Here is a 27737-nt window from a genome sequence, read left to right on the forward strand (position 1 = left end):
TTTGTGTAATGTCTTGTATTTTTTTATTTGCACTGTCTTTTGTCCTGCACTGTCTTATTGACTCGTCTTGTTTGCACCAGGTAGCACAGATGCACTTTATATGGCTAGGACTACTTAAGTCGTTAACTCAAGTCAAGTCAAGTCAAGTCAAGTCAAGTCACCTTTATTGTCACATCACCACGGCACATGTGCCTTGGTGAGTGAAATTCTTGGGAGCGAGCTCCAGACATTGCAGAACCATTTACATACAGTAGTAACATAACATAAACATAAATAGAACAGTTTACAGACAGGTTAGAAAAAATGTGCAAAATGCTCATCATCATTGAAATGTGCAAATGTGGAAAATGTGGAAAGGGTGCAATGTGTTCATACATAGTCAGTACACACAGTGTACTGCTAGACATATATATAACCATACATATATGTATGTATAAGTATAAATATAAATATATATATATATATATATATATATATATATATATATATATATATATATATATATATATATATAAAGTATTATATACATGTAATATTATGTAACATGTTAAGGTGCAATGGACTGTACAGATACAGAAATGTCCTGTGGTACCGATAGCTTATTGTCAGATAGATTGTTATTTTAGATTAGATGCAGTGTGTGTGTATGGACCCATGTGTATTGATGCAGTACGAATACCGTGTGCGTGTGTGCATGTGTGTATAGTCCGGTGTTGAACTGTTGAATATGCTGTGTGCTGTGTTATTTATGGCTGTTAATTAGTCTAATGGCCTGAGGGAAAAAGCTATCCCTCAGTCGACTAGTGCGGGATCGGATGCTGCGGAGACGTCTTCCTGAGGGGAGCAGAGAGAGCAGTCTGTGGGATGGGTGGCTGGAGTCATTAATGATCCTCCGAGCTTTCCTTATGCACCGCCTGTTGTAGATGTCCTGGAGGGAGGGAAGCTCACCTCCAACAATGTGGCTGGCAGTTCGCACGACCCTTTCCAGAGGCTTACGGTTGCCAACGGTGCTGTTTCCAAACCAAGCGGTGATGCAGCCCATTAGGATGCTCTCTATAGTGCAGGTGTAGAATGTTCTGAGGATGCAGGGGCTCATTCCAAACTTCCTCAGCCGTCTCAGGAAGAAGAGGCGTTGATGTGCCTTCTTCAGCACTGTGTCGGTGTGTGTGGACCAGGTGAGATCCTCACTGATGTTGACACCCAGAAACTTAAAGCTGCTCACACGCTCCACAGGTGTCTTGTCGATGGAGATGGGTCTGTGTTCTCTGCTCTGTCTCCTGAAATCCACCACCAGCTCCTTGGTCTTGTCAATGTTTAGTGAGAGGTGGTTCTTCTGACACCATTTGGTCAGAGTGCTCACCTCTTCTCTGTAGGCCGTCTCATCGTTGTCGGTGATCAGGCCTATCACCGTTGTATCATCAGCAAATTTGACGATGACGTTGGAGCTGTGTGTAGCTGTACAGTCGTGTGTATACAGGGAATACAGGAGTGGGCTGAGGACACAGCCCTGAGGAGCACCGGTGTTGAGGATCAGAGGGGATGAAATATTGCTGCCCATTCTCACCACCTGACTTCTGCCTGTCAGGAAGTCCAGAATCCAGTTGCACAGAGATCTGTTTAGTCCCAGAGTCTGAAGCTTCGCTACAAGTGTGGCAGGCACTATTGTGTTAAATGCTGAGCTGTAGTCCACAAACAGCATTCTCACATAGGTGTTCTTATTTTCCAGGTGGGAGAGAGCAGTGTGTAGGGTGAAAGCAATAGCATCATCTGTGGAACGGTTGCTGCGGTATGCGAACTGTAGCGGATCAAGTGAGGCAGGCAGCACAGAGCAGATGTATTCTCTGATGAGTCTCTCAAAGCACTTACTGAAGATGGGTGTGAGAGCAACTGGCCTCCAGTCATTTAGGAATGTGATTTTATTTTTCTTTGGTATGGGTACTATGGTGGATTTTTTGAAACATGATGGAACCACAGACAGACACAGGGAGAGGTTGAAAATGTCTGTGAACACACCGGCCAGTTGGGATGCGCATGCTCGGAGCACACGACCTGGGATGCCATCAGGACCCGCAGCCTTGCGGATGTTTACTCGTCGGAAGGATCGGGTTACATCCGCGACAGAGACGGAGAGCGCACTCAAATCTTCTGCAGCAGCCGCAGGAGCGCTCTCTGTGTGGGCGGGGTTGTGAGCCTCGAAACGAGCATAAAAGTTATTTAGCTCGTCCGGTACAGAGGCGGCAATGTTCACAGTCGCTGGTTTGTTCCCTTTAAAGTCTGTGATGTTGTTGATGCCCTGCCACATGCTTCTTGCGTTGTTGGTGTTGAAATGTTCTTCAGCTTTGTTTTTGTATTGTCTTTTTGCGGCTTTGATGGTTTTCCTGAGATCGTAGCTGGCTTGTTTGCGATCGTCAGGATTCCCGGATTTAAAAGCAGACGTCCGCGCTGACAAGGCCGCTCAAACATCGCTATTAATCCACGGTTTTTGGTTGGGGTAGACGCGGATTGTTTTTGTCGGCACAACATCTTCTACACATGAAGATGAAACACGTGACAGAATCTGAGTACGCCTCTATGTCGTCATCAGACGCTGCCCGGAACATGTCCCAGTCCACGTGATCAAAACAGTCCTGTAGTATAGCATCTGATTGGTCCGACCAGCATTGGATTGTCCTGAGGGCGGGTGCTTCCCGTTTCAGTTTCTGCCTATAAGCAGGCAGGAGCAGAATGGACGAGTGGTCCGATTTGCCGAGAGGTGGGCGGGGGAGGGATTTGTAAGCATCCCGGAAGGGAGAGTAGCTGTGGTCCAGTATACGGTCACCATGCGTGTTGATGGTGATGTGTTGGAGGTATTTTGGAGCTATTGTTCTGAAGTTGGCTTTGTTAAAGTCCCCTGTTACAATAAACGCTGCATCTGGGTGAGCGGTTTCCTGCTCACTTATATACCCATACAGTTCCTTGAGTGCCTGGTCTGTGTTAGCTTGAGGAGGAATATAAACAGCTGTGCTAATGACCGCTGTAAATTCCCTCGGTAGCCAGAATGGTCGACACAGAAGCATAAGAAATTCCAGATCAGGGGAGTAGAAGGATTTAATAGAGTGTAGATTCCTTTCATCACACCACGAGTTGTTGATAAAGAAACAAACACCTCCGCCTCTGCTTTTCCCTGTGAGCTCTTTCATCCTGTCCGAGCGGTGCACGGAGAACCCCGTGAGCTCGCTGGCTGAGTCTGGAACCTCCGCAGACATCCAGGTTTCTGTGAGGCAAATAATGCAGCAGTCCCTCGTTTCTCGTTGGTAGGAGATACGTGCCCGTAGTTCACAGAGTTTGTTGTCTAGTGACTGAACATTAGCCAGCAAAATGGTTGGGAGAGGAGGTCGGAGGGGACGACGTCTGAGTCTAACAAGTACACCGGCTCTCTTCCCTCTTTTCCGTCGGCGTTTCCTCGGTCACGTTTGTGCGGCCCAGACAAAGGGCTCCGATGCGGTGTTGGTAAACAAACCGCCAGCGTTCAGGAACTCAAAGTCCGGTTTGCGTTTCGCGACATAGGAACCTATATTTAGAAGCGTGTGTCTGTCATAGGCAGTTATGCAGACAACTTCCAACACGCAGGACAGCAGGATAACTAGTAAGATAAATGAAAAACTGCAAAGTTTCCTCGGAGCTCGCAACACGGCTGCCATGCTCGGCGCCATCTTGCATTGCCTGTCTTTGTTTTATGTAGCACCATGGTCCCGGAGAAATGTTGTCTCATTTCACTGTGTGCTGCAACAGCTATATATGGTTGAAAGGACAATAAAAGCTTCTTGACTTGACTTGACTTGACTTAAGATGGTCTTCTTAGTTTGCCTTGCACTCCTGTTAAGTCATCTGGGATCCGTTCCTGTTTCTGTTCTGCTTGGATTGACTGTTTGAGGTTCTGGACTTTGTTTACACTGTCACGTTTCTGCCTGTTTTTGACTCTGCCTGCTCCCCTCCTGCATGCCTGGTTTGACCCTGCCTGTTTCTACACTTATTATCTCTGCTTGCCCTACTGCACATTGCTCTGCCTGCCTCTGATTAACATTAATTGACCTTGAATTCTGCCTGCCCTGTGTTGCTCTGTCTGCCTGTGATTTTGATTATTGGACTTTGTATGACTTTGATTTCTGTCTTCTCTGCATTGCCCTACCTGTGATTTGGATTATTTGACTGTTTGCTATATTGGTCTCTGCCTTCCCTGTACTTTGCCTGTGCCCATTAAAGACTTTGAACATCTGTCTGAGTTCTGCATTTGGTTCCTCACCTGCCAGTTCTGACACAGAGTGCGCAATATGGAATCCATATTCAGAGTTTAATAAAGATAAGCAAACACTCCAAAGTGGTTATGGAAAGGGAAACGAAGAGGAAAAATGGCCAGGGGCACAGTTACAAATATAAAACTGGTTTTATATAGTGCATCTCTCAGAGTACGTCTTTTTATTAACTTTTTTATAAATATTTTTCCAAGAAAGATCAACTTTGGAATATTTGCACAAAAAGAAGGAAAGCAGTAATAATATATAACAATAATATAGCAGATAACCTGCACAATTTCTATTATGCCAAATTAATATTCATAATGTGTTTCTCAGATATGGCAAGGATAAAAGCAGACCAAAACGCACAGGTTATTAACAAAAACAAAGAAACAGACAGGGAAAATAAATACACGATCACTAGAAACAAGAACCGGCAAACCATGAAACAAAAAACAACACACAAAAGACCAGGACTCAATGCCAAATCTTGTGGCAATTAGGGAAAAGTCAAACATCCAGTGTTATGTTAAAATTTAAACATGTTTTGCTTTGTCAAATGACAGATGTAACAAAATACAAAAATCCAATAAGCCATTTGATGTTTAACAAAAGACTTTAGTTATGTTATAAGTATTTATATTCATAAATCCAGATGAAAATATAATAAAAGGATCAGCTATATAAACAGTAATATCATTGACACTTGAGAGTATTTAACATTATTGGATGATAGATGCAAATGTAATCAATACTTCAAAACAGGAATGATATTTGCTTGGATTTTATCTAAATGACAAGTTACTTTGTGGCGTAAAGCAGTAGTTTGACTCTGTCATTATTTTGCACCTCTAGAGGGAGCTCTCTCTCTCTATTGAGGAAGTAGTTGAAACATTGAAACCTCCATTTGAATCAGTAAAAAATAAGTGAACTTCTTTATTTCATTACTTTCCTTTTCCTTTGTTTTATTTAATTACTTTCATTACATCCTATTTATACACATCTATTTTCTGCCTACAGTGTCTCCTTTTTAAGAAAAACAGTGAGGGGGAGCAATTAATCTTAGCGATACACCAATATAGGATTTTAATATCAGTAGATCAACTAAATTGTTACGTTGTTATGTTTGTTCACTAAATAAATACCAGGATACTTAGAAATATACTTAGAAGTATACTTTAATGTATTTTAAGTGCACAGATTAATTTTAATTTTATTTTACTTACAATGATTTTAAAATTGCCATTTTACCATAGTGTTTATTACCAAAAATGTTGTAACAAAATTTATGGAACACAAAATCTATTACATAAGTGCTTCTGTTATAGCTTTCAACTCCTTATCTGGTGTCTCCCCACTCTCACTGTGTTGTTTGGGAAATATAGCATTCTGTCCTTAAATTTCTATTATCTTGATCTACCCTCATTTCACATAAAGAAGGTGCTGTTCTTTGGGGTGAAATTTTATTTTCCATTTTGCTCCTTTCAGCATGCTGTAAGCCTTAAAATGTGTTAACTTTAAATTGTTTTTACATTCAGCTTGTTTAACTGGTTTAATGTGTTGAGTACAGGATATTTAGTCATTCTATCTGTCAATAGTCATTAGTACTTTTATTTGTGAGTATTTTAGTCCTCTGTCAGAGCAGATCTTTGATATCCAAACATTAGAGGGGATAGTGATAGTGATAGCAGTGTAGTTTATATAGGGGAAAGTCTGTGTCAAAAAATTGTGCATTAGACCAAACCACTACAGAGTGTATGAATGTACGTGATGGCGTTATACAGTATGGAGGCTTAATTAGAAATACACACATGCAAGGGCCTCTGTTTAAGCTTCTGTTAATTAAATGAGTTAGAGATTCACTACCTGCCTGTTTTCACGGTCCACTGTACATACTACTGTAAAATAAAATGGCATAGACATGGGACTTGGCACAGGAGCCAAGCGGTTTAATTAAAACAAGTGCTTATGACCTCACAGGTCCGTAGCCAGCCTATTGAAAGGCGGGTTCTTTTATCAAAAAAGTGTAACTTTTTACAGTTTTTCTTCTCCTTTTGTATTTAATTATGAGTGTTACGTCCCATATTATTATTTGTTTCTGGGAATGGTATTTTGTTTTTCTTCCCTTTGCTCTTTCTGTGTCGGCTTTGTTTTAAGATGCCCTGCAACACTTCATTACTTTTGTGGTAATGTCTGAAGTTTATCATGGACTCTAACATTTTTTGTGGAAAAAACGTCTTGGTTACCTTGTTTCAAGCCATTCTAGTGTGGTATAGAAAGCCTGCAGGAAGACGATTTGCGCCAGTTCTCATTAATATTCAATGAGCTATGCTGCTTGGCACCGATTGGCTAACCGCTAGGATATGAGAGCATGACTATTCATTCAGCCAGTGCAATAAGTAGTCTAGGCTAGAGGAACTTTGTTTACAATCACCTGGAATTGCGGCAGAATGGCTTCTTCAGGTATATTGACGTTCAGCCATCCTTGCTGTATAGGAAATTCACTGAGGTACACGAATTCTGTGGGCGCGGTCTCACGTGGGAGAGCTCATGAATAGTAATGAGCTCAATCAATTCCACTGCACACTGAGCAGCTTTTCTTATTGATCTGATTTCTCCACTTATTTCTTTTCAGTGGCTAGAATTGACAGGGGAGGTAGCAGTTCATTTTCACATTCCCGACACAACACAAACACATAGGACCTAACACATATCAAAAAATACAAGTACAACGGTTTTGTATGGAAGGGCACCTTTTAGCAGGGTGATGCGGGTACCCGCGTAGTCAATTTGTGTCTGCCAATCATCAATCAGTGTCGCGTGGTGACGACATCGCGCGGATTCACCAATAAGGGCACCCTGCTGGTGATTAAAGGGCGCACCTGTGCAGGAGGCGGAAGCTCTCTGGCACGCCACATTAATTTGTTGTTTGGTGGTTGACTCGCGTGTTTGTTTTGCCTTGTACCATCCTTGTGTTAATTTTCGTTAGTCAAGTCTGTGTGAATCATCCCTGATGAATCATTGTTAATGGCCCAGTTGATCTCTCTGGTGTTTCCTGTAGTGATGGCGAAGTGAAGCAGTGAAGCTTTCAACGCAATTGTATCGGAAAAAGGTTCATTACTCGAATCTTTTCAAATCAGAGCTCGATGAGGACCTCTGCTGGTGAAAGCGCTATCACTGAATGTTCCACAACCAAACAACGTATTAATTTTAGAAGCAAAAATTAATGGATTGACAAATTAAGGATAGATTAATACATAAATGAATCAATATTAAATACAAGAATGTACGTTCTTATTGTATTTCTATAATTTACTATTTTACTTTTAATTATGAACAATGTACTTTGAATGTAACTTTTTGTACTATTTGTATGCAGCACAGCTGCAAATGCTTTGGTAATACAAACGTACAGTTTTTGTCATGCCAATAAAGCACACTTAAATTGGGAGGGGGAGAGAGAGAAAGATAGAGAGACTATTTTGACAATAATAAAATAACAGCAGCACTTTTAAAGCACTTAATTATTCAAATAATTAAAACTGAAACAAGTGAATAAAATTAAAAGTAGGCTTTAACCTTCCTGCAGACCTCGTCTGAATTCCTATACAAATTAGGAACACCGAGCCCCTCTCTCTCTCTCTCTCTCTCACACACACACACACGGCATAATTTCTTGTGAATAAAACTTCCTTTACACATCTTATGCTTTTTATTATATTTAATTTATAAACCATAAACCTCATGAAATTTTGCCATGTTTTTGAGTAAAATAAGCATAAATTATTAAATATTATAAACATCCCCAGATCAAAGCTGACTGATGCAACTAAATTCATAAATAAGAGAGAGGAAACAAATATGATTTGAATATGAAAACACAACATATTTGTGTGTGTGTGTGTGTGTGTGTGTTTGTGTGTGTAAAGCTTGTTGGTAGAAGAAGATATTGTCCCCAGCTGGAAATATGTGAAAAGTGTGAAATATTTACAAATGAGTAGCTTTTGTTTTTTTGGAGGCCTGATGAATTGCAATTCCCAATGCTTGTGTGTGTGTATGTGTGTGGGTGTGTAATTGTGTGTGTGAGTGTAGCATCATTTCGGTATATCATATTCTGCCCTCTGTTAGGCAAAGGCATATCAAAAGTGTGAAATATTTACAAATGTGTAGCCTTTTATTTCCTGGAGGCCTAATGAAATGCAATGCCCAATTTGTGTGTGTGTTTGTGTGTGCATGTGTGTGTGTGTGGACATTTTATGTGTGCATTTTTGTGTCTGTATGTATGTTCATTGCGCTGAAAAGGACAAAAGAGCTATTGCCCCACTACATGTGGCAGAGTCAAAATGACTCGGGAGGACTTGAGGAGGAATGTGTGTTTTTTAGGAACACATAGAACAAAATTAATTTTACTTGCAAAGTTCATAATTTGGAACAATCCTGATAAATTTCAGGTAAATATGCGGAAGAAAACCCAGGTTATGACACATTAAACTTTCCAGATGAGTCAAATAGACCCCAGGTCTGCACAAGGGTTAACCTTGGCTGTTGGCTACATCTTGGCCAGAGGACCTGGCTCTGTCATGCTTTGCACGAAAATGCCTCAACATGGATGATGTATTATTATTATTATTATTATTATTATTATTATAGACCAGCTGCTGGGAGCAAATCAAACATTGGATCTAAAAACTGATTAAGGATAGACCTTGTCTCAAAAGTATAAAGTGTGAACCATTTAAAAAAAGATCATGCTATTAATCGGTGCACAAAAGGCTTTTCTTGCATTCCTTTTCACTTATTACTACTATCCAATAAATATATATATGACAAAATATACAACATGAAATGTTACATTGAATCGTATAATTGCCCAATGATGAATGAGATTTAAGTTACAAATATAGGCTTCACAACAAAACCATATATATCCACCTTATTGGGCAAAATCAAATGAAAGTGTTCCCACATTTCAGAACGCGATCTTTTTGTAACAGGCTCCACTGACAACTCGCAACAATTAGCTCTCCTAAATCCGTTACAAAGTAATAGATTCCATGTAATACCACCTATCACCATCTGGCCCCTGATCAGGTGACTAAATATTCAGAGTTTACATTCCGCTACATTTTATATGTAGCTCCTTTTACAGTAAAATAATTAGTGACCTTGCACCCTAGCACCCTGATATAACATTCACACATGCACATTAAAACTGATCACAACACAGCCATCTTTTGCTCAGGTTCTGTCTGAGGAGTCTTTGCAGGTATTGCTACTGTTCAAACCAAAATGCTAAACATTTGAACAATATGCTAAACAACCCAAGGGCTATTTTTGAGCATATTGCTTGAAAATTGAAAGCTCAATATAAAATAAGTATATATCAAAAACTACAAGATGTATTTGAATTATTCTTAAGAGTAAGAGAAAACTGAATAATTGCCATGCTTGGTGTTGGAATTAAGTTTTGTTTCTGTCTAAAACTATAGCTGAGCTTCTTCCCATACTTCTGGTTTGCTTCATGTGTAGATACATTCAGGCTTTGTATGCTTAAGAAAGGACTTTGTTGCTGGTATGCAAATGCGAGTTTTGACATAACAAACCCTATTCATTTGAAATAAGCAGGAGAATGCGTATAATAACAGACCTCCTGCACATTCTTATACAATTCCATCAAGAAATTTGAGTGTTTGTATTCTCATTCTGTAACAAGGAACGGAGCACTCAAAATATATTGAATATTTGAAAAATAGACAAAAGCATACATACAACACACCTTTATTTTGTTTATGTCAAATAGGAATGCTAAAATGTCATCAGATGTTTCACATCTAGGCCATATATGTAAATGTCCTGCTTTAATCTACAAATTGATTTTTAAATAATGTCTCAGAAACATGAAGGAAATTAGATGTCATCAAACAGGTCATCGGGATCTGGACTTCCTTGTGTAGGCTGTTGAAATGGAACTTTACTCACTTCTGCATTGGTTTCTTCAAGCACATCATTCCTATAATTAGAATTAATAAGTACAGTCACAATACTAATTTTAACATTTGCCTTAATTCTTATTAATTATTAATTAATAATAATTAATTCTACAATTAATACTGTGACACAGAGGTTTTGGACAACTTGTAGAATCTTTATTTTTACAACTAAATTTTTCCTTCAATTTTCAGCACATGGTTCTGTACTGCTCAACACTCTCTTACACTGTGTGTTTCTCTCCACTTTATCACAATTCTGTGCACAATTCTGTGCACAATTCTGTGCACAATCATTAGTTTTTATTATATTTTTCACTGTGCTACTGCCACATGATTTGATGAACAGATAGCTGCATTCCTGCCTAAAGTGGACAGCGAATTCTTTTCCAGTACATATACCCACTTTAAATTTACACACACCTTTTGACTTTCTACTTAAAATCTAAATATAAGTATTTTTTTTCTTTATTTATACAATCTTTCTAAATAATCTTTATACACACACACACACACACACACACACACACACACGGTTGAGCCAACATGTACTTAATGGAAAAGGACTGAGCACTCCCCACTGTTTACATATGAAAAAAAGAAGAATACAAAGAAAAGTTGAAAAGAAAACATTGGTTTTTCATCTCATTTGTTTTGTTTTCTGCAAAACTAATTTATGGGTTCTGGTAATATTCTTGTTCCAAATAAATAAGGAATTAAATTTTTCAAGGCTGTGGAAGAAAGATTTTTGGAAGAAAATCTGTTTGGAAGATAAGAATATATTGGAAGAGCCAAACATAAATTAGGAAAGGCATACATATTTTTCTACAATTGATCCTATCTGCAACATGGTGGAAACAGCTGTAGAAATCTTGTGAAATAAAATGAAGTCTGAAATGGGTATGTATAATTTTTAGTCACACAGACACCCAGATATCTGAAAATTCTAAGGCAGATTTGCTACTAGATAAGTGATGGCAGCGTCATCAAATAGCATAATTGTGTTTTTGTGTAGATTTATTATTTAATTTAGAAATTTGACTAAACTCCTCAAGCAAAGTCAGCACTAGTGAATAGATTGATCTGAGTGGTAGATCATCACCATGAAGATGCAGCCAATGTTCCAGTGTTCCTCTGCAGATGCCAGAAAGTGCAATTAACTTAATGGCCACTGACAAAGCCTCCATGGCAAGGACAGTCAAAATTAGGATAAAAAGTTAGAAGCCCTATATTTTGTAGCCTGGTGGTACAGAAAATAGTGTTATTCTCTGGTTTTGAAAGCCATGTGATGTTGGAAATGATTAATAAAACTGGGTAGAGGGTTCATTACCCTCCTGCCTACAAAGAAGAATGTTCCCCAGCAGGGTGCCCACCGGGTGACAAGACTCCAACCAAGACGTCAGGATTGACAAAGTCGCTCATAAGAAGAGATGATCAAACTAGGAACTCAGAATATGCGAGAGGCATATATATACGTTCATCTGCCTGAAGAATGTTCAAGTCTAATCTGGCCTTTAGGTTCACTTAAGTGTTACTAATTCTTTGCATCTTCAGGCAAACATTACCTTAGAATTTACATTCCTATTGGTCTTTCTTGCTTGTAGACTTCAACAATAAATATCTACCTCCTTTGTTCTTGACTTGGAAAGATGGCTGATGTTGACAAAATGGATCAGCAAGGCCTTTTTTAAAAAAAAAACTGTATGTGACTACTTTGTTCATTAGGAATCTAAATCTATATTTGTTATTTCTGTGAAGTTGCTTTTTTATTTTTTATTGCTTCATGGCAAACAAGTTACCAATAGGTGCAGTAGATTCTCAGAAAACAAACAAGACCCAGCATTCATGATATGATTCGTAAGGCTGTGCAATTGGGCAATTAGTTGAAAGGGGTGTGTTCAAAAAAATAGCAGTGTGGCATTCAATCACTGAGGTCAGCAATTTTGTGAAAAAACAGGTGTGAAATCAGGTGGCCCCTATTTAAGGATGAAGCCAGCACTTGTTGAACATGCATTTAAAAGCCTGATGAAAACGTTCAAGACATTGTTCAAAAGAACAGCGTACTTTGATTAAAAAGTTGATTGGAGAGGGGAAAACCTATAAAGAGGTGCAAAAAATTATAGGCTGTTCAGGTAAAATGATCTCCAATGCCTTAAAATGGAGAGCAAAACCAGAGAGACGTGAAAGAAAATGGAAGACAACCATCAAAATGGATCAAAGAATAACCAGAATGCCAAACGCTCAGCCAATAATCAGCTCCAGGATGAGCAAAGACAATCTGGAGTTACCTGTAAGTACTGTGACAGTTAGAAGACGTCTGCGTGAAGCTAAACTATTTTCAAGAATCGCCCGCAAAGTCCCTCTGTTAAAAAAAGGCATGTGCAGAAGAGGTTACAATTAGCCAAAGAACACAACTGGCCTAAAGAGAAATGGAGGAACATTTTGTGGACTGATGAGTAAAATTGTTCTTTTTGGGTCCAAGGGACACAGACAGTTTGTGAGATGACCCCCAATCTCCGAATTCAAGCCACAGTACACAGTGAAGACAGTGAAGCATGGTGGTGCAAGCATCATGATATGGGCATGTTTCTCCTACTATGGTGGCCTATTTATCGCATACCAGGCATCATGGATCAGTTTGCATATGTCAAAATACTTGAAGAGGTCATGTTGCCTTATGCTGAAGAGGACATGCCCTTGAAATGGTTGTTTCAAGACAATGACCCCAAACACACTAGTAAACGAGCAAAGTTTGGTTCCAAACCAACAAAATTAATGTTATGGAGTGGCCACCCCAATCCCCAATCCTTAATCCAATCGAGAACTTGTGGGGTGATATCAAAAATGCTGTTTCTGAAGCAAAACCAAGAAATGTAAATGAATTGTGGAATGTCGTTAAAGAATCATGGAGTGGAATAACAGCTGAGAGGTGCCACACGTTGGTTGACTCAATGCCACACAGATGTGAAACAGTTTTAAAAAACTGTGGTCATACAACTAAATATTAGTTTAGTGGTTCACAGGAGTGCTAAATCCTATAAACAAAAACGTTTGTACAAAAAACAGTTTAGAGTTTGTACAGTCAATGGCAGACATCGATATTTTTATGAACACACCGCTTTCAATTGCCCAATTGTACAACCTTACGAGCATGCATATCATGAATGCTGGGTCTTGTTTTCTGAGAATCTACTGTACCTACTGGTTTGCCACACAGCATGTTTGCCACACAGCAATAAAAAATATACTAAAAACCTGGATTATTCCGGGTAGTCACATTGTACTGCTATTATTTTGAACAATACTGTAGGTGGCATAAAGAGTCTAGATTCAAAATTCATCTTATCCTGGGTAACTTCTGGTTAAGTTATTACCCATCCACAACCGTATGTTATAAGGCACAATTATACAGTACTTTGTGTTATGAAAGAATTTTAAATAAAAGTGAAGCTTTCAACCAAACAATGAGTGAAACTTAGGAAAAGTTTGTTTTCAAAAGTGAACAATCTTCAATTGGAACAGTCCAAAGCAATTCTCAGGGCATGACCAGGGATTCCTTTGTAGCCAAATTAAAAGGAGAAAAAAGGCATTCTCCACAACATTTGAGAGGAGCTCATTAACATGGCACACATTCCCCTTTTTCTATTAATGAGCTGTCTGCCTTTCTCTTTCTAGAACAATGAGTTGACTTGTGTGTGTGTTATCTTGCAGATATAAAATACAGAGCAACTGGAAAGCAAACCAAACTCATTGATCCAAGTGGCCATTTTTTCCTTTTGATAAAAAATGTGTTATATCGAAACCATCAATAAAGTTCACGCACAATCTTACCCTGACTGCTGTGTTCCTGAGCTCACAAGAGCGTTAAGAAAAGAGAGTTAAGATTTTCTACTTTAACAAATCTTAGATAAAGACTTAAAAACAATAAATGCTAAACCTTTACAACTTATAAAAACAGGTATGTCTAATCAGAGCAGATATTTCATGTACATAATTATATTACATAAGGGTTTTCTTTGTTATGATTGATATCTGACTGACAACACTACAAATAGCTGCAAATCTATGACTGCTAACTTGTTTAATGTCTAGGTTAGAAAGGGAGCTCATATTTAGTTAAGTCTGGGATTTGGAAATGTGAAAAAAAAAAATTACCCAAGAAATTATTGTAATCTGTAAACAAACCTTTTATTTACAGTCTAATTAGCACTACCCAAATTGGAAGGATACTTTTGCATGCTTTTAAAATATATTCTTAAAAAAAACCAGCAAAGCTAAAAGTTTTATGTATGACAATCAGAAGTGCATTTTATATTCTAGGTTAAAAAAGTGAGGATATTACCTTAAGGTCTGTCTCTGTCCCAGAGCTGGTCTTTTTGCCTGAGATTTTGAGGGCTGAATGCCTCGTTGACGCCTTTTTCTACTTGGGGCCACATCCGCAATGTCATTTAGACTGTCATCCATGGGGCTGTTTGATAGGACTTTGAATAGAAGAATCAAGCATGTGTGAAATATAAATTTATTAAGCTTCTTTTTTTTTCATAATTACCTAGTAGTTAGTAGTGCAAGCTCCACATAGGGAACTGACCCCCCGCTGACCCCTGCTGCTAACTATAACACACCGTTGCCATGAAAAACAGAGCGTTGGAATGGACACACAGGATTCTAACTGTATAGACGGAGCGCACAATTTTCTTTAGCGGAAGCAATACAATTGTTAAGCAGTTTCGTGTTGCAGCCACAGGCGTATGAGACCTGTCTCTTCATCGTAACTGTCTCTTCATCGTCTCGTCTTAGTCATGAATAAAGGTTGTTGAACATATTTCGACTCGTCTCCTCTGACGAAATTACCACTACATATAACAGAGGTAGAATTTTTTCTGGCCACCAGTATAGTGTCCGTCTGCTCAGCATCCATCTTCACCCGTTCCGTGCTGCAGACCGGAAAAAGTCACGACATGACCATACACGCCACACGTGCCACTGCCTAAACTGAAACTTTTTTTTTTGGTCTTTTTTTTTTTTATTAGCGGATAGCGGTGTAGTGTATGAAATAGGCAAACAGCTTTCGGAGAGAATGGGTTGTCATGTCCACACATGCATTATTTATTTCATAAAATCGCAGCATTTTGCGTCATATAATCGCACAGGCTTGATATCGCGATTGCGCCAAAACAAATACAGTATTTTCCGCACTATAAGGCACACCTAAATATTTAAAAATATTTATTAAATTTTCTCAAAAATTGGCCTTGCGTCTAATAATTGTGTGCGCACCGAATTCCAAAAATCTGTAAAAATGTTGTTGTGCGACTTTGGTAAGCGCTCCGCTTGATTGACTGTCCGACCTTTTCCCGCTGACACAGGGACGTAATACTGTACATACACTACGTACGCTGGCAGCGATAAACCAATCAGAGAACATTACGTAATACGTACGGTACATATGCTTACCTTTGCCACGCCTCCGGTAGGTATAACTGCCGGTATGTTACAAAACGACATTTGTTTCTTCCTAACCATCATGTGCTCCACAATCCAGTCCAGTAGGTGTCAGTAAACGCACCTTAAGTTGGTTTGCCATCCGCAAATAAAAATCAGGTGCTTACGAGGCACAATTCAAACTACAGGCTATCAGTTACCCAGTTGTAAAAGGGAATAGAGCAGTTGCGAAAGAATTCAACATCAATGAATCTATGGTTCGGAAGTGGAGGAAGCAAGACAATGAACTGCGCCAAGTTAAGAAAACACAGTAGATGAGGACTTTGATGGATTTGTGGGAGAAGATTGATTAAAAAATAATGTTTGTGTATTGTTAAATAGAAAACTAAACTCAATGTTTTGCTTCTGTTACCTTTTTTTGTAGGCCGTATGTTTTAGCATGCGCCTTATAATACGGTGCGCCTTATGTATGGGTTAAGTACAGAAATAGACTCCGTAATTGAGACTGCGCCTTATAATCCGGTGCGCCTTATGGTGCGGAAAATACTGTAACTAAAATGAAACCTCTATAATTCTTTACATTTGTGTGCTTCCAACTTTGTGGCAACTGTTTGTGGAAGGCTCATTTATGGGCATGTCAGAATCAGTAGAAATGTTAAAGGCTAAAGAATGCTGGTGGATTCTGGTGTCACACTGGCAAGTGGAATATATATCCCTCCACAATTATTGGCACCCCCATTTAAGATGATGTGTTAAGAGGTCAAATATTCTTTTTTTTTGCAAAATATATAGTTAGGGGTGCCAATAATATATATATCACCTGTTCCACAATTATTGGCACCCCTAACTATTATTATAGTGATTTTATATATTATAAAATCACCTGTTCCACAATTATTGGCACCCCTAACAATTCCTCTGAAAAATGTAATTGATTTTTTAAGGTTTTTTTTTTTTTTATAGTTGCTAAAGTTGTTCAGGGTATGTAGGAACTTTTAATTAGTAATTCATGACTTCCTGTTTCCCTGGGATATAAATATGATGTGAATAGAATTAGAGGCCTAATTCTCTTACCCATTTGTCAACATGGCAAAGACAAGAGAACACACCATTCAAGAAAGGCAGATGTGTGCCGGGGTCACAAAGTCTCCATAACAACCATCAGAAGCTCTCTACTGTACATGCAAGGAAAAAGCCTTTTCTCACTAACACTCACAAATGTAAACGTCTGGAGCAACGGTACTGGGACTTCGACTGGGATCGTGTGCTTTGGTCAGATGAGACTAAGATTGAGCTTTTTGGCAACAAACACTAAGTGGGTCTGGCGTAAAACAAAAGATGACTATGCCGAAAAGCACCTCATGCCTACCGTGAAGTATGGTGGAGGATCTGTGATGCTGTGGGCCTGTTTCTCTTCCAATGGCCCTGGGAACCTTGTTAGGGTGCATGGCATTATGAACGCTTTGAACTACCAGGACATTTTAAATAAAAACCTGATGGCCTCTGCCAGAAAGCTGAAGATGGGTTACCATTGGGCCTTTCAGCAGGATAATGGTCCAAAACATGTGGCAAAATCTACACAAAAATGGTTCAGCAGTCACAAACTCAAGGTCCTCCCATGGCCATCTCAGTCCCCAGACCTCAACCCAATCGAAAATCTGTGGGGCGAGCTAAAGAAGAGAGTGCATAAGAGAGGACCCAGGACACTGGATGATCTAGAAAGATTGTGCAAAGAAGAATGGTCAAAGATCAGAGGAATCTCTGTGTTCTCCAATCTTGTGAAATGTTATAGGAGAAGATTAAGTGCTGTCTTGTTGGCAAAAAGGGGGTTGTACAAAGTATTAACATCAGGGGTGCCAATAATTGTGGGACACATGATTTCAAGTTGTTTTTTTCTAAATGTGTGATTTTTTTTTTTTACCACCAAAGTAATGTACTTAAATGAAAGGGTGGATTTTTCTCTTTTTTGAATTTGGGTTCTATGTTGTTTAAAAAAAGGAGAATTTTTAGAATTCCACGACCACATCTTAAACAGGGGTGTGTATGTATATACACACACACACACACACACACACACACACACACACACACTGTATATACATACAAATATATACAGGCATCACTGTATGTCTGTATATATTTGTATATACATACAAATATATACAGACATACAGTGATGCCTCAAGATACAAGTGCATTGACATACGAGAAAATGTTTGAGATACGAGCATCTGAACTGCCGCCGCCGAAACAAAGATCCCCAACAACCACGTGTGCTCTGTTTCCCCCGCCTCAGCTTCCAGCGTCTCACTCGGTTAAAGCCGCCTTTCCACTGCACACGACAAACGACGGTCGATAAAACGGAAGTCATTCATTTCCTATGGAGAGTCGCAAAGGGGCTACGTGAGGTGCCGACCATCTGCGGATCAATAATTTTCGGATCCATTTTGAGCATCGGATCCGTTAAAAATTTTAATTTGTGCAACTAAACCGCATCCGATATGTGGACCGGACAGGTTTTTATCAAAACGACCGGCAGATCGTAGTGAGGAAAGAGTGACAAAAAAGGCAAAAACAAGTGAAGAGAAAAGCGATGAAGAAAATTAAGCAAAATTAATGTAAAGAAAACAGAAATTGTAGCAATTAAGTTCAGTTAAGAGAATTTCAGTTCTGTCAGGACCACTTTGTCAATTTATTATTTTATTAATTTATTAGACGATATGCAAACAGTTAGTGTTCGCGGTATGGTTCTGTTCTGGTCCAGTCAGAGCGTGGGGAGCAGCGACTAGAAAATAAAATAGACCTCCCGTATAACAGAACCACTAATCATGCGTAGTATTAGATATGCTTGCTTACGTGTTTTTGGAAAGTAATAAATGAATGAATGGATAAATAAATAAATAGATAATTAGAGAGAGAGGGGGAGAGAGAGAGAAAAATATGTGGAGATTTATGACGTAAACTGGTACAAGGAACGCGAGTTCCGGCATGGTGGAGTCGGGGTTGGAGGAGGGAGTTTAGATCACGGCAGCAGCGAAGCGCTAGAGTGGCTCTGTGAATGGGAATTTAAATTGTCGGGTAATGTGGATGTCGTAACCAGATTGGTGAGCGTTGTGGACAGCTGATTAACAGCTGATGTACGCTTGACGATGTGGGGTGCCAGAACTAATGCGATGCTTGATTTAAGTTCGTTCATTTTAGTGAAGTTTAGTTAAGTTCCATTGAAGTGTAAAGTAGCATTAAGAGTGTACAGTAGCGAGTAAGTGAACGAAAGCGAAAGTGTGAATACGAATACGAGACAAAATTCCTCCTAACTCCTCTGCCTGTTTACTCCTCCCTCAACCTCCGTGCACATCTTCCGTAAAGTAAAACCAGTTTATTACACTTTCTCTTTTATTACTGTATGTTTTTATACAATATTTGTCATTTACAAATATAGGTACTGTACATTTTTCATATTCAAAACACAAACAAAACAACTGGAGTGGAATTTTGCGAGCTGGAACGGATTAATGGGATTTGAATTCATTTAAACGGGGAAAATTGTTTTGAGATACGAGCAATGTCACGGAACGAATTAAACTCGTATCTCGAGGCATCACTGTGTGTGTATATATATATATATATATATATATATATATATACATATAAATATACATAAATATACATATATATATATATATATATATATATATACACACACACACACACACACACACACACACACACACACACACTATATATATATATATATGTATATATATATAAACACATATTATATATATATATATATATATATATATATATATATATATATATATATATATATATACACACACACACACACACACACACACACATATACACACACACACACACATGTATATATAAATATAAAACTTAGTTTAAGCACTTTTCGATTTTGTTACAGCATTCAATCTTATTTGGGTAAAAGTCGATCAGTTTGACACATCTTGACTTATCAATATTTTGCCATTCTTCCCCCCCAAAAGCATGTCAACTCAGGACATGTCCTGTCAAGGCCCTCTTAAGGTCACCCCACAAATTTGTGACTGGATTTAGAACTGTACGCTGGCTGGGCCATTCGAAACCTTGATCTTTTTTGGTGAAGCAATTATTATTATCTTTTTTATTTGTGGGTGTGCTTTGGAACATTGTCATGCTGAAGGGCAAAATTCCTCTTTATCTTTAGTGTTTTTCCTGTAAAATGGTTCTTTGTGTTTTTCACTTTAATATATTGGTTACGATTTCACATAAACATAGGCTCTGACAGGATTTATCTTGATTTAATTTTTTTACACAACAAAAACCTGCCATTTTAATATGGGTGTGTATAGTTTTTTTAATCCTACACTGAGGATAAACTGCAATGTAATGTAATATACTCATATAATACTGATATAATGTAATGCTACTCAACCTTGATTGCTTGGTTTCAGATTCTGAGTTTTTGGATCCCCATTCTCTTCCTCATCTGTGGTGTTTCCATAGTCACTGTTTTCAAGTTTCTCATCTACATGCTCTTTTTCTCCATGACCGGCATCCCCTTTCTTCCAGCTGGGAGGTGCATCATAGAAAGTGTACATTAGTGCACCATTTAAATTGAGACTACAGTGTATTTCTCAAAATCTCTATGGATAAGAGTGTTGGTGAAATACTCTAAATGTACTTTATAGAGCTGGGTCAGACACAATATTAAAGTAGAACACAGACCCCTGAACATTTTGTAAAATACTTATATAAATAAATTAGCAAAATGCTAGTATTAGTAAATGTATATGCCCTTTTTTTGCAGGATGCTATACATTCAACGTACATTTACATCTGCTACTGCAGAGATATTTACCAACAGTCTCCCAGAATTATCATACATGATTGGATCACCATCTGACCCCACAGAACTTGGTCAGGTGACTGACTATTTAGAGTCAGTGTTTCGCTACACCTAGATATTGTAGCTCTACTTAAATATAAACTAATTAGAGAGAAAAAACTTGCACCCTGGTACAATGACAACACACAAATGTTAAAACAATCAACTAGGAAATTAGAACATATATGGTGTAGCGTCTGGTACAGGTCATTTAGATTTCATGTCCAAGGCACCCTAAACTTCGGCATCTAATCTTCAATCAACCGATGAGCGACCCATTTTTACACACACAACTGGCTCCAGAATGACTGGAGACTACACAAAGACCAGATAACCCCATGCCGTTGTTTAGTATCCAAATGACCACAAAATTATCGGTTACTCATTTTTCAAACGATGGTGTATTTTATTTGAGCACGAAAAGCACCATACCGTCTTAATACACCTTGGATAAAACTTGTAGTGTAAAACTCATCTAAAAGTTTGATAGCTAAACCATGCCCACAGACACCTGAAACAAAGGGAGTTTTTACCTCCAAAATCTAAGGCCATAGCATTGGCCATTTCCCCAAAGATCCCCCAAGTCAGGCAAGCCTTAAAAGAAGAATGAGATAACCTGAGAACCTTAGAGTACCTTATCTTCGGGTTTTATTAGTAAAAGGAATGTCTCATTGTGTGAGTGTGTGTGTGTGTGTGTGTGTGTGTGTGTGTGTGTGTGTTCTGGTTTACCGCTCCTATGAGTTGTTTAGGGCCGCATGGGGTTATCTGGTCTTTGTGTAGGTTCCAGACATTCTGGAGCCAGGTGTGTGTGTAAAACTGGGTTGCTCATCGGTTAATTGAGGAGTAGATGTTGAAATTTAGGGTGCTACAGACGCTACAATGCCATATTTTTGTGCCACAAGTGATTGTCTCGGAGTATCGCTCACAAACTTATGGTACCTGCAACATCTGGTCTGAACTACATGCTCTATTAAGTTAATTTAATTCAAATTACGGTGTAAAGTAAAAGGGGAGTGAACCTTCCTTGGCCGGGAAGATACCTCCTTCATAGAATTAATAAAGGTTACATGGCCTGTTCGGCGGACGAACAGACCAAATAAATGTAACGTTAATTCCATTACCGTTAATTTCAACTTAGGTTAAAATATTTAGGAGTCACTATAACATATAATTACTTATAAACATTTACCTTGCTTCGCGAGCCAAAATCGCTACAATGGCGTCAAACTAAATTATCAGTATTTTGATTAGCATGAAAGGAAAGCCTTCATACAGGTCATTATTATTATTATTATTATTATTATTATTATTATTATTATTATGATGTTGGCTTTGTAGAAGCCAACATTCTGATTTCCGTTGTAAGCTTATTGGGGCCCGATGGTGCGAAGCCCTATTGTTTTTGCTCTGGTTTTTTATTATTATTATTTATTTTTATTTTTTTTTTGCACACATTGGCCAATTGGGGTCCCTTAACATGCTCGAAAACTCTTGAAATTTGGCACACACGTCAGAGTCGTATGACGCTAGGCTTGGGCAAAGACTGGAATATGGGCGTGGCAGGGGGGCTCTGTAGCGCCCCCTGTAATGAAAAAACAAACATCTGTGCATAGATCAGGCAATTATGTACGCACATGTACGAGAGTTGGTACGCATATAGATGTCATCGACCCGAACAACTTTCGCGCTCTAAACTTTGAGCTCCGCCCAACAGGAAGTCGCCCATTTTGGATTATTTCATAATTGCATGCGATGAACTTTTAAGTAGTCCTCCTAGGGAATTCAGGCGATTGACATCAAACGAGGTGAACATGATGCCGAGTAATTGCACTTGCTAAATTCCAAAGGGGTTATTCATATCTCGAACGGTGCTGCCATGGCGAGGCGACTAAGTTATGGCGAATTCAGAGAAACAGGAAATACCTAATATCTAAAGCAAAAAATGTCTTATTGGGATGACACGCGGTGTGTATGTTCGGCCAAGGATTCTGATTGCTTCGATGTGCCCATTGTGAATCTCGGTCATAGCGCCACCAACAGGCACCAGGAAGTGTGTAAGTCACAACAGTTGCATGTGGTGAACTTTTAAATACTCCTCCTAGGGAATTCATGCGATTGACATCAAAAGTGGTCAACATGATGCCGAGACATTGCACTTGCTAAATTGTGAAGGGATTTTTGATATCTTGAACGGTGCTGCCATGGCGAGGCGACTAAGTTATGGCGAATTCAGAGAAACAGGAAATATCTAATATCTAAAGCAAAAAATGTCTTATTGGGATGACACGCGGTGTGTATGTTCGGCCAAGGATTCCGATTGCATCGATGTGCTTATTGTGAATCTCGGACATAGCGCCACCAACAGGCAACAGAAAGTGGATTTTTTCACACTTGCATGCAATGAACTTTTAAAATACTCCTCCTAGAGGATTCCTAGGAATCTAATGCGAAATTGCGAACGTTTTTTTTTTATCTCAAACACTGTTGCCATGGCATCGTGTCAAAGTTTACTTTTATTTCAGGCATATTTAAGGTTTTTGGCGTGCTTAGATTAACTTGAAATTTGACACATGCATCAAATTTGTCGGCTGTTATGTGTGGACAAAAAGGTCAAACAAAGGTGTGTCTCTTAAGTGGCTCAATAGCGCCCCCATTTTTCTAAAATGTGGGGTTTCATTTACCTACAGTCCCCAAATGGGTCAGTAACAACATAAAATAGTCCACTGATATTTACCCACTTCATGCACTTGCCCACCGTGCATTGTTTTCTGGGAGGCACCGTATAGCGATAAAAAAACGTGCGAGGGCCCGTCATCGCTGCTTGCAGCTATATTTAATATTATTATTATTATTATTATGTTGGCTTTGTAGAAGCCAACATTCTGATTTCTGTTATAAGCTTATTATTATTATGTTGGCTTTGTAAAAGCCAACATACTGATTTCTGTTACAATCTTATTATTATTATTATTATTATTATTATTATTATTATTTATTATTATGTTGGCTTTGTAGAAGCCAACATTCTGATTTCCGTTATAAGATTATTATTATTATTATTATTGTTATTATTATTATTATTATTATGTTGGCTTTGTAGAAGCCAACATTCTGATTTCTGTTGTAAGCTTATTATTATTATTATTATTATTATTATTATTATTATTATTATTAGACAAAAATTTATTCAAAAAAATGCGGCCTAGGGAGTTCGAGCCACATGCACCAAATTCGGATTTGTCGTAGACCCTGGTCTGAAGTTTGTTGCTTCTATTTTTCTAAGCGGTCGGAATTCCGGCATTCCCGGTACGGAAGCTCAAAGTGGCCTTATTTCCCATAGACTTCCATTATAAACTTTTGAGGTTTATAACGCGGCAAGTTTTCGAGCAATTTACACCGTACTCGGACAGGTTCTTTAGGACCTTACTCCGGACGAAGTTTTTATTTCGGAGTCTTGACAGAATTTTCGTCACGTGTAGCCCCACCCCCAAAGCAAGCGAAATCAAAAATTTGCACAATATGGACATGTGACATATCAAAACACTCAGCACAATGAGGGGAACTGCCCCACGGGTATTCTGGTCACGTCACGTGACGTCACGTGTAGCCCCGCCCTCAAAACAAGCGAAATCGAAAATCTGCACAACATGGACATGTGACATATCAAAACACTCAGCACAATGAGGGGAACTGCTCCACGGGTGTTATGGTCACGTCACGTAAAAATATATACATTCTATCATATATAAAAATATATACATTCTATCAATTAAAGAGACTGTGATTGTGGTTAAACACAAATAAAAGCACAGCTGTTCCTATATGATCATTTTGATATCTTTTGGAAATATCCAACTGGAAAAGCTACCCAAGAGTTACCTAAAAATTGTAACATTAAATATACCATGGATCACTGTAAAGACAATAATCAACATGTGGAAAAATATGGATTTTGGCAAGTTCTGGTTGCTCTACATGTGACAATCTACCAAATACTTCATGTCTGGGATACAGGGGATGGTGGCAATACAAAAACCTGTATACCAAATATTTGGCAATACCAAAAAACACCCCACCCAAGACTTTCATTTTGGTGCAAAACCTTTAAAGCTTCTGAAATTCTAAAATGATTCTAGTTGTTTTTCACTTTCACAATAAAGGATTAAAAGTTTTTGAAAGGATTTATCTTCTCTTTTTCACATCACAAAAACCATTGCAATTTTAACAGGGTTGTCTAGACAATATCCACTGTAATCTATAAGTGGATACACAAGAATTGTATAAAATAGGTCATCCAGTAGTTTTCTTTACCTGTGCTTTTTATCTTGTATAGTGTTCTCTAGCTGTTTTATCCTTTCCTGTAAAGTGCGAATCTTGTCCTTCTTCCCATTAAGGATCAGAACAAAGCGGTTGTACAGCTCGCTCTCCAAAGTCTCCTTTTCTTTGATATATCTCTCCATTCTACAGAAACAAAAATGTCAGTGACAGTCAAGTTTATATGAACAATAAAATAAATATATAAATAAATAAACAAACAAACAAACATCTAATCATTAGAGCCCAAGATGTAAAATTAAATTAAATAAATCTTATTTATGCATATTTAAAAACAGAACATCTAGAATGCATCCTAATGTTTTTAGTAATAGGTATAATACAATAGGTATATACAATTGGTATAAATGTGTGGGGACCAACACAATATTAGGACAGGGACCCTGACTGGTCTGCGGCTGCGCAGCCCCATACTCAACAAACTGCGATGCACTGTGTATTCTGACACCTTTCCATCACAACCGGCATTTAACATCTTCAGCAATTTGAGCTACAGTAGCTCATCTGTTGGATCAGATCACACGGGACAGTCTTTGCTTCACGCATGTATCAATGTGCCTTGGCTGCCCATAGCCCTGTCGCCGGTTCACCACTGTACCTTCCTTGGACTGATCACTGACCAGGAACATCCCACAAAACCTGCAGATTTGGAGATGCTCTGAGCCAGCTATCAAAATTTGGCCCTGATCAAACTCAAATAGGTGCCGTAATGAAGAGATAATCAGTATTATTCACTTCATCCATCACTGGTCATAATGTTATGCATGTATGCATAATGTATGCATGCACACACACTGATAATAAGATATTTATTTCTCTTTTATATGAATCATTTGGGTTTGAAACTAAAAGATTAATATAAGATGTTGAATCAGATTTACAGCTTTCATTTTCTGATATGTGGTACTGACGATAGCAGATGACATTAAATAGCACTTAATATTTGGCTGCATGTCCATTGCTTGTAATAACAAAATCCAGTCAGCAAAATGTTTCTTCAGCATTCTTCTTTTGTACTACTTCTCCAAGCTTGTACTGCTTCTTCCAGGTGGCGTTCTCTCTTCAGTCTCCTCTTTAGAAGTTAAATTCATGCTCACTTGGGTTAAGATCTGGTAATTAATTTCCAATATTCCTGTCATGAAGTTCTCTGTTGTGTTGGAAGTCTGCTTGGGGTATTGTCTTCTTGCATGAAGTACTTTTTCCTAATTAGTTTTAATTTAAATGCATTTCTCTGAGAATTGGCAGACAGAATGTTTCTTTAGACTACTATGTTCATTCTGTTGCTACTGAAGGAATGAGTTACATCAACAATGATGAGTGGGCATGTTCCAGAAGCAACCATGTAAGCCCAAACCATGACGCTACCATACTTGTATCAATGAGCCTGTATGTTCTGGTTTATGAGTAAATCCTTAAATCCTTTCTTTCTCCACACTTTGTATTTCGGTGCAGACTCCATACTACTTATTGCTGAGGAGTGATATGCAACTACTGGTATGAACTCTATATTTTTATATTTATAATTGTGATCTCTATAAATTATGGTACCTTATGCACTATGTGGTTGTTGGCGAGGTCACTGACTAATTTGGCATTTAAAGCTCTTATAATGTTTGTAATCAAGTACAATTGTTTTCCTTTGCCACAACACTTTTGGGTTTTTTTTCTTCAGGATATTTAAAATCATTGTATTGACTGTGCCAATCTTTAAGAATAAGGGTGATGTGCAGAGTTGCAGCAACTATAGGGGGATAAAGTTGATGAGCCATACAATGAAGCTGTGGGAAAGAGTAGTGGAAGCTAGGTTAAGGAAGGTGGTGGAAATTTGTGAACGGCAGTATGGCTTCATGCCCAGAAAGAGCACAACAGAATGAATTTTTGCTCTGAGAATGTTGATGGAGAAGTACAGGGATGGTCAGAGGGAGTTGCACTGTGTGTTTGTAGACTTGGAGAAAGCGTATGACATGGTGCTAAGAGAAGAGCTGTGGTATGAGGAAGTCAGGTGTAGCAGAGAAGTATGTCAGAGTGGTGCAGGACATGTATGAAAGGAGCAGGACAGTGGTGGGGTGTGCTGTAGGTCAGACAGAGGAGTTCAAAGTGGAGGTGGGCCTGCATCAGGGATCGGCTCTGAGCCCCTTCCTATTTGCTATAGTGATGGACCAGTTGTCAGAGGAGGTCAGACAGGAGTCTCCTTGGACGATGATGTTTGCAGATGACATTGTGATCTGTAGTGAGAGCAGGGAGCAGATGGAGGAAAACCTGGAGAGCTGGAGGTTTGCGCTGGAGAGAAGACGAATGAAAGTCAGTCGTAGTAAGACTGAGTACATGTGTGTGAATGAGAGGGAGGGAAGTGGAACAGTAAGGTTACAGGGTGAAGAGGTGAAGAAGGTACAGGAGTTTAAGTACTTGGGTTCAACAGTCCAGAGTAATGAAGAGAGTGGGAAAGAAGTAAAGAAGCGAGTGCAAGCAGGTTGGAGTGGGTGGAGAAAGGTGTCAGGAGTTCTGTGTGATAGGAAAATATCAGCAAGAATCAAAGAGAAGGTGTACAGGACAGTGGTGAGACCGGCCATGCTGTATGGTTTAGAGACAGTGTCACTGAAGAAGAGACAGGAGTCAGAGCTAGAGGTAGCCGAACTGAAGATGTTGAGGTTCTCTTTGGGAGTGACAAGATTGGACAGGATTAGGAACGAGTACATCAGAGGGACAGCTCATGTTGGACGTTTGGGGGAAAAAGATAGGGAGGCCAGATTAAGATGGTTTGGACATGTTCAGAGGAGGGAGAGTAAGTATATTGGTAGGAGAATG

General features: G+C 38.8%; 1 protein-coding gene across 3 annotated transcripts in view; it reads right to left on the minus strand.

The window, feature by feature from the left end:
- Positions 1-10036: 10036 nt before the first annotated feature.
- The window catches only part of xrcc4 (X-ray repair complementing defective repair in Chinese hamster cells 4), a 30106-nt gene continuing 12405 nt past the window's right edge, over positions 10037-27737 (minus strand). For all 3 annotated transcript variants that reach the window (XM_027139451.2, XM_047804625.1, XM_047804624.1), the window contains exons 5-8: positions 24909-25058; positions 20145-20281; positions 14604-14742; positions 10037-10284 (exon numbers count right to left, since the gene is read on the minus strand). In XM_027139451.2, coding sequence (XP_026995252.1) covers positions 10182-10284; positions 14604-14742; positions 20145-20281; positions 24909-25058 — 529 coding nt within the window. In that variant the 3' untranslated portion in view covers positions 10037-10181. The remainder of the gene's footprint in view (positions 10285-14603; positions 14743-20144; positions 20282-24908; positions 25059-27737) is intronic.

The sequence above is a fragment of the Tachysurus fulvidraco genome, chromosome 20, assembly GCF_022655615.1.
Source record: "Tachysurus fulvidraco isolate hzauxx_2018 chromosome 20, HZAU_PFXX_2.0, whole genome shotgun sequence".
Lineage (NCBI taxonomy): Eukaryota > Metazoa > Chordata > Actinopteri > Siluriformes > Bagridae > Tachysurus > Tachysurus fulvidraco.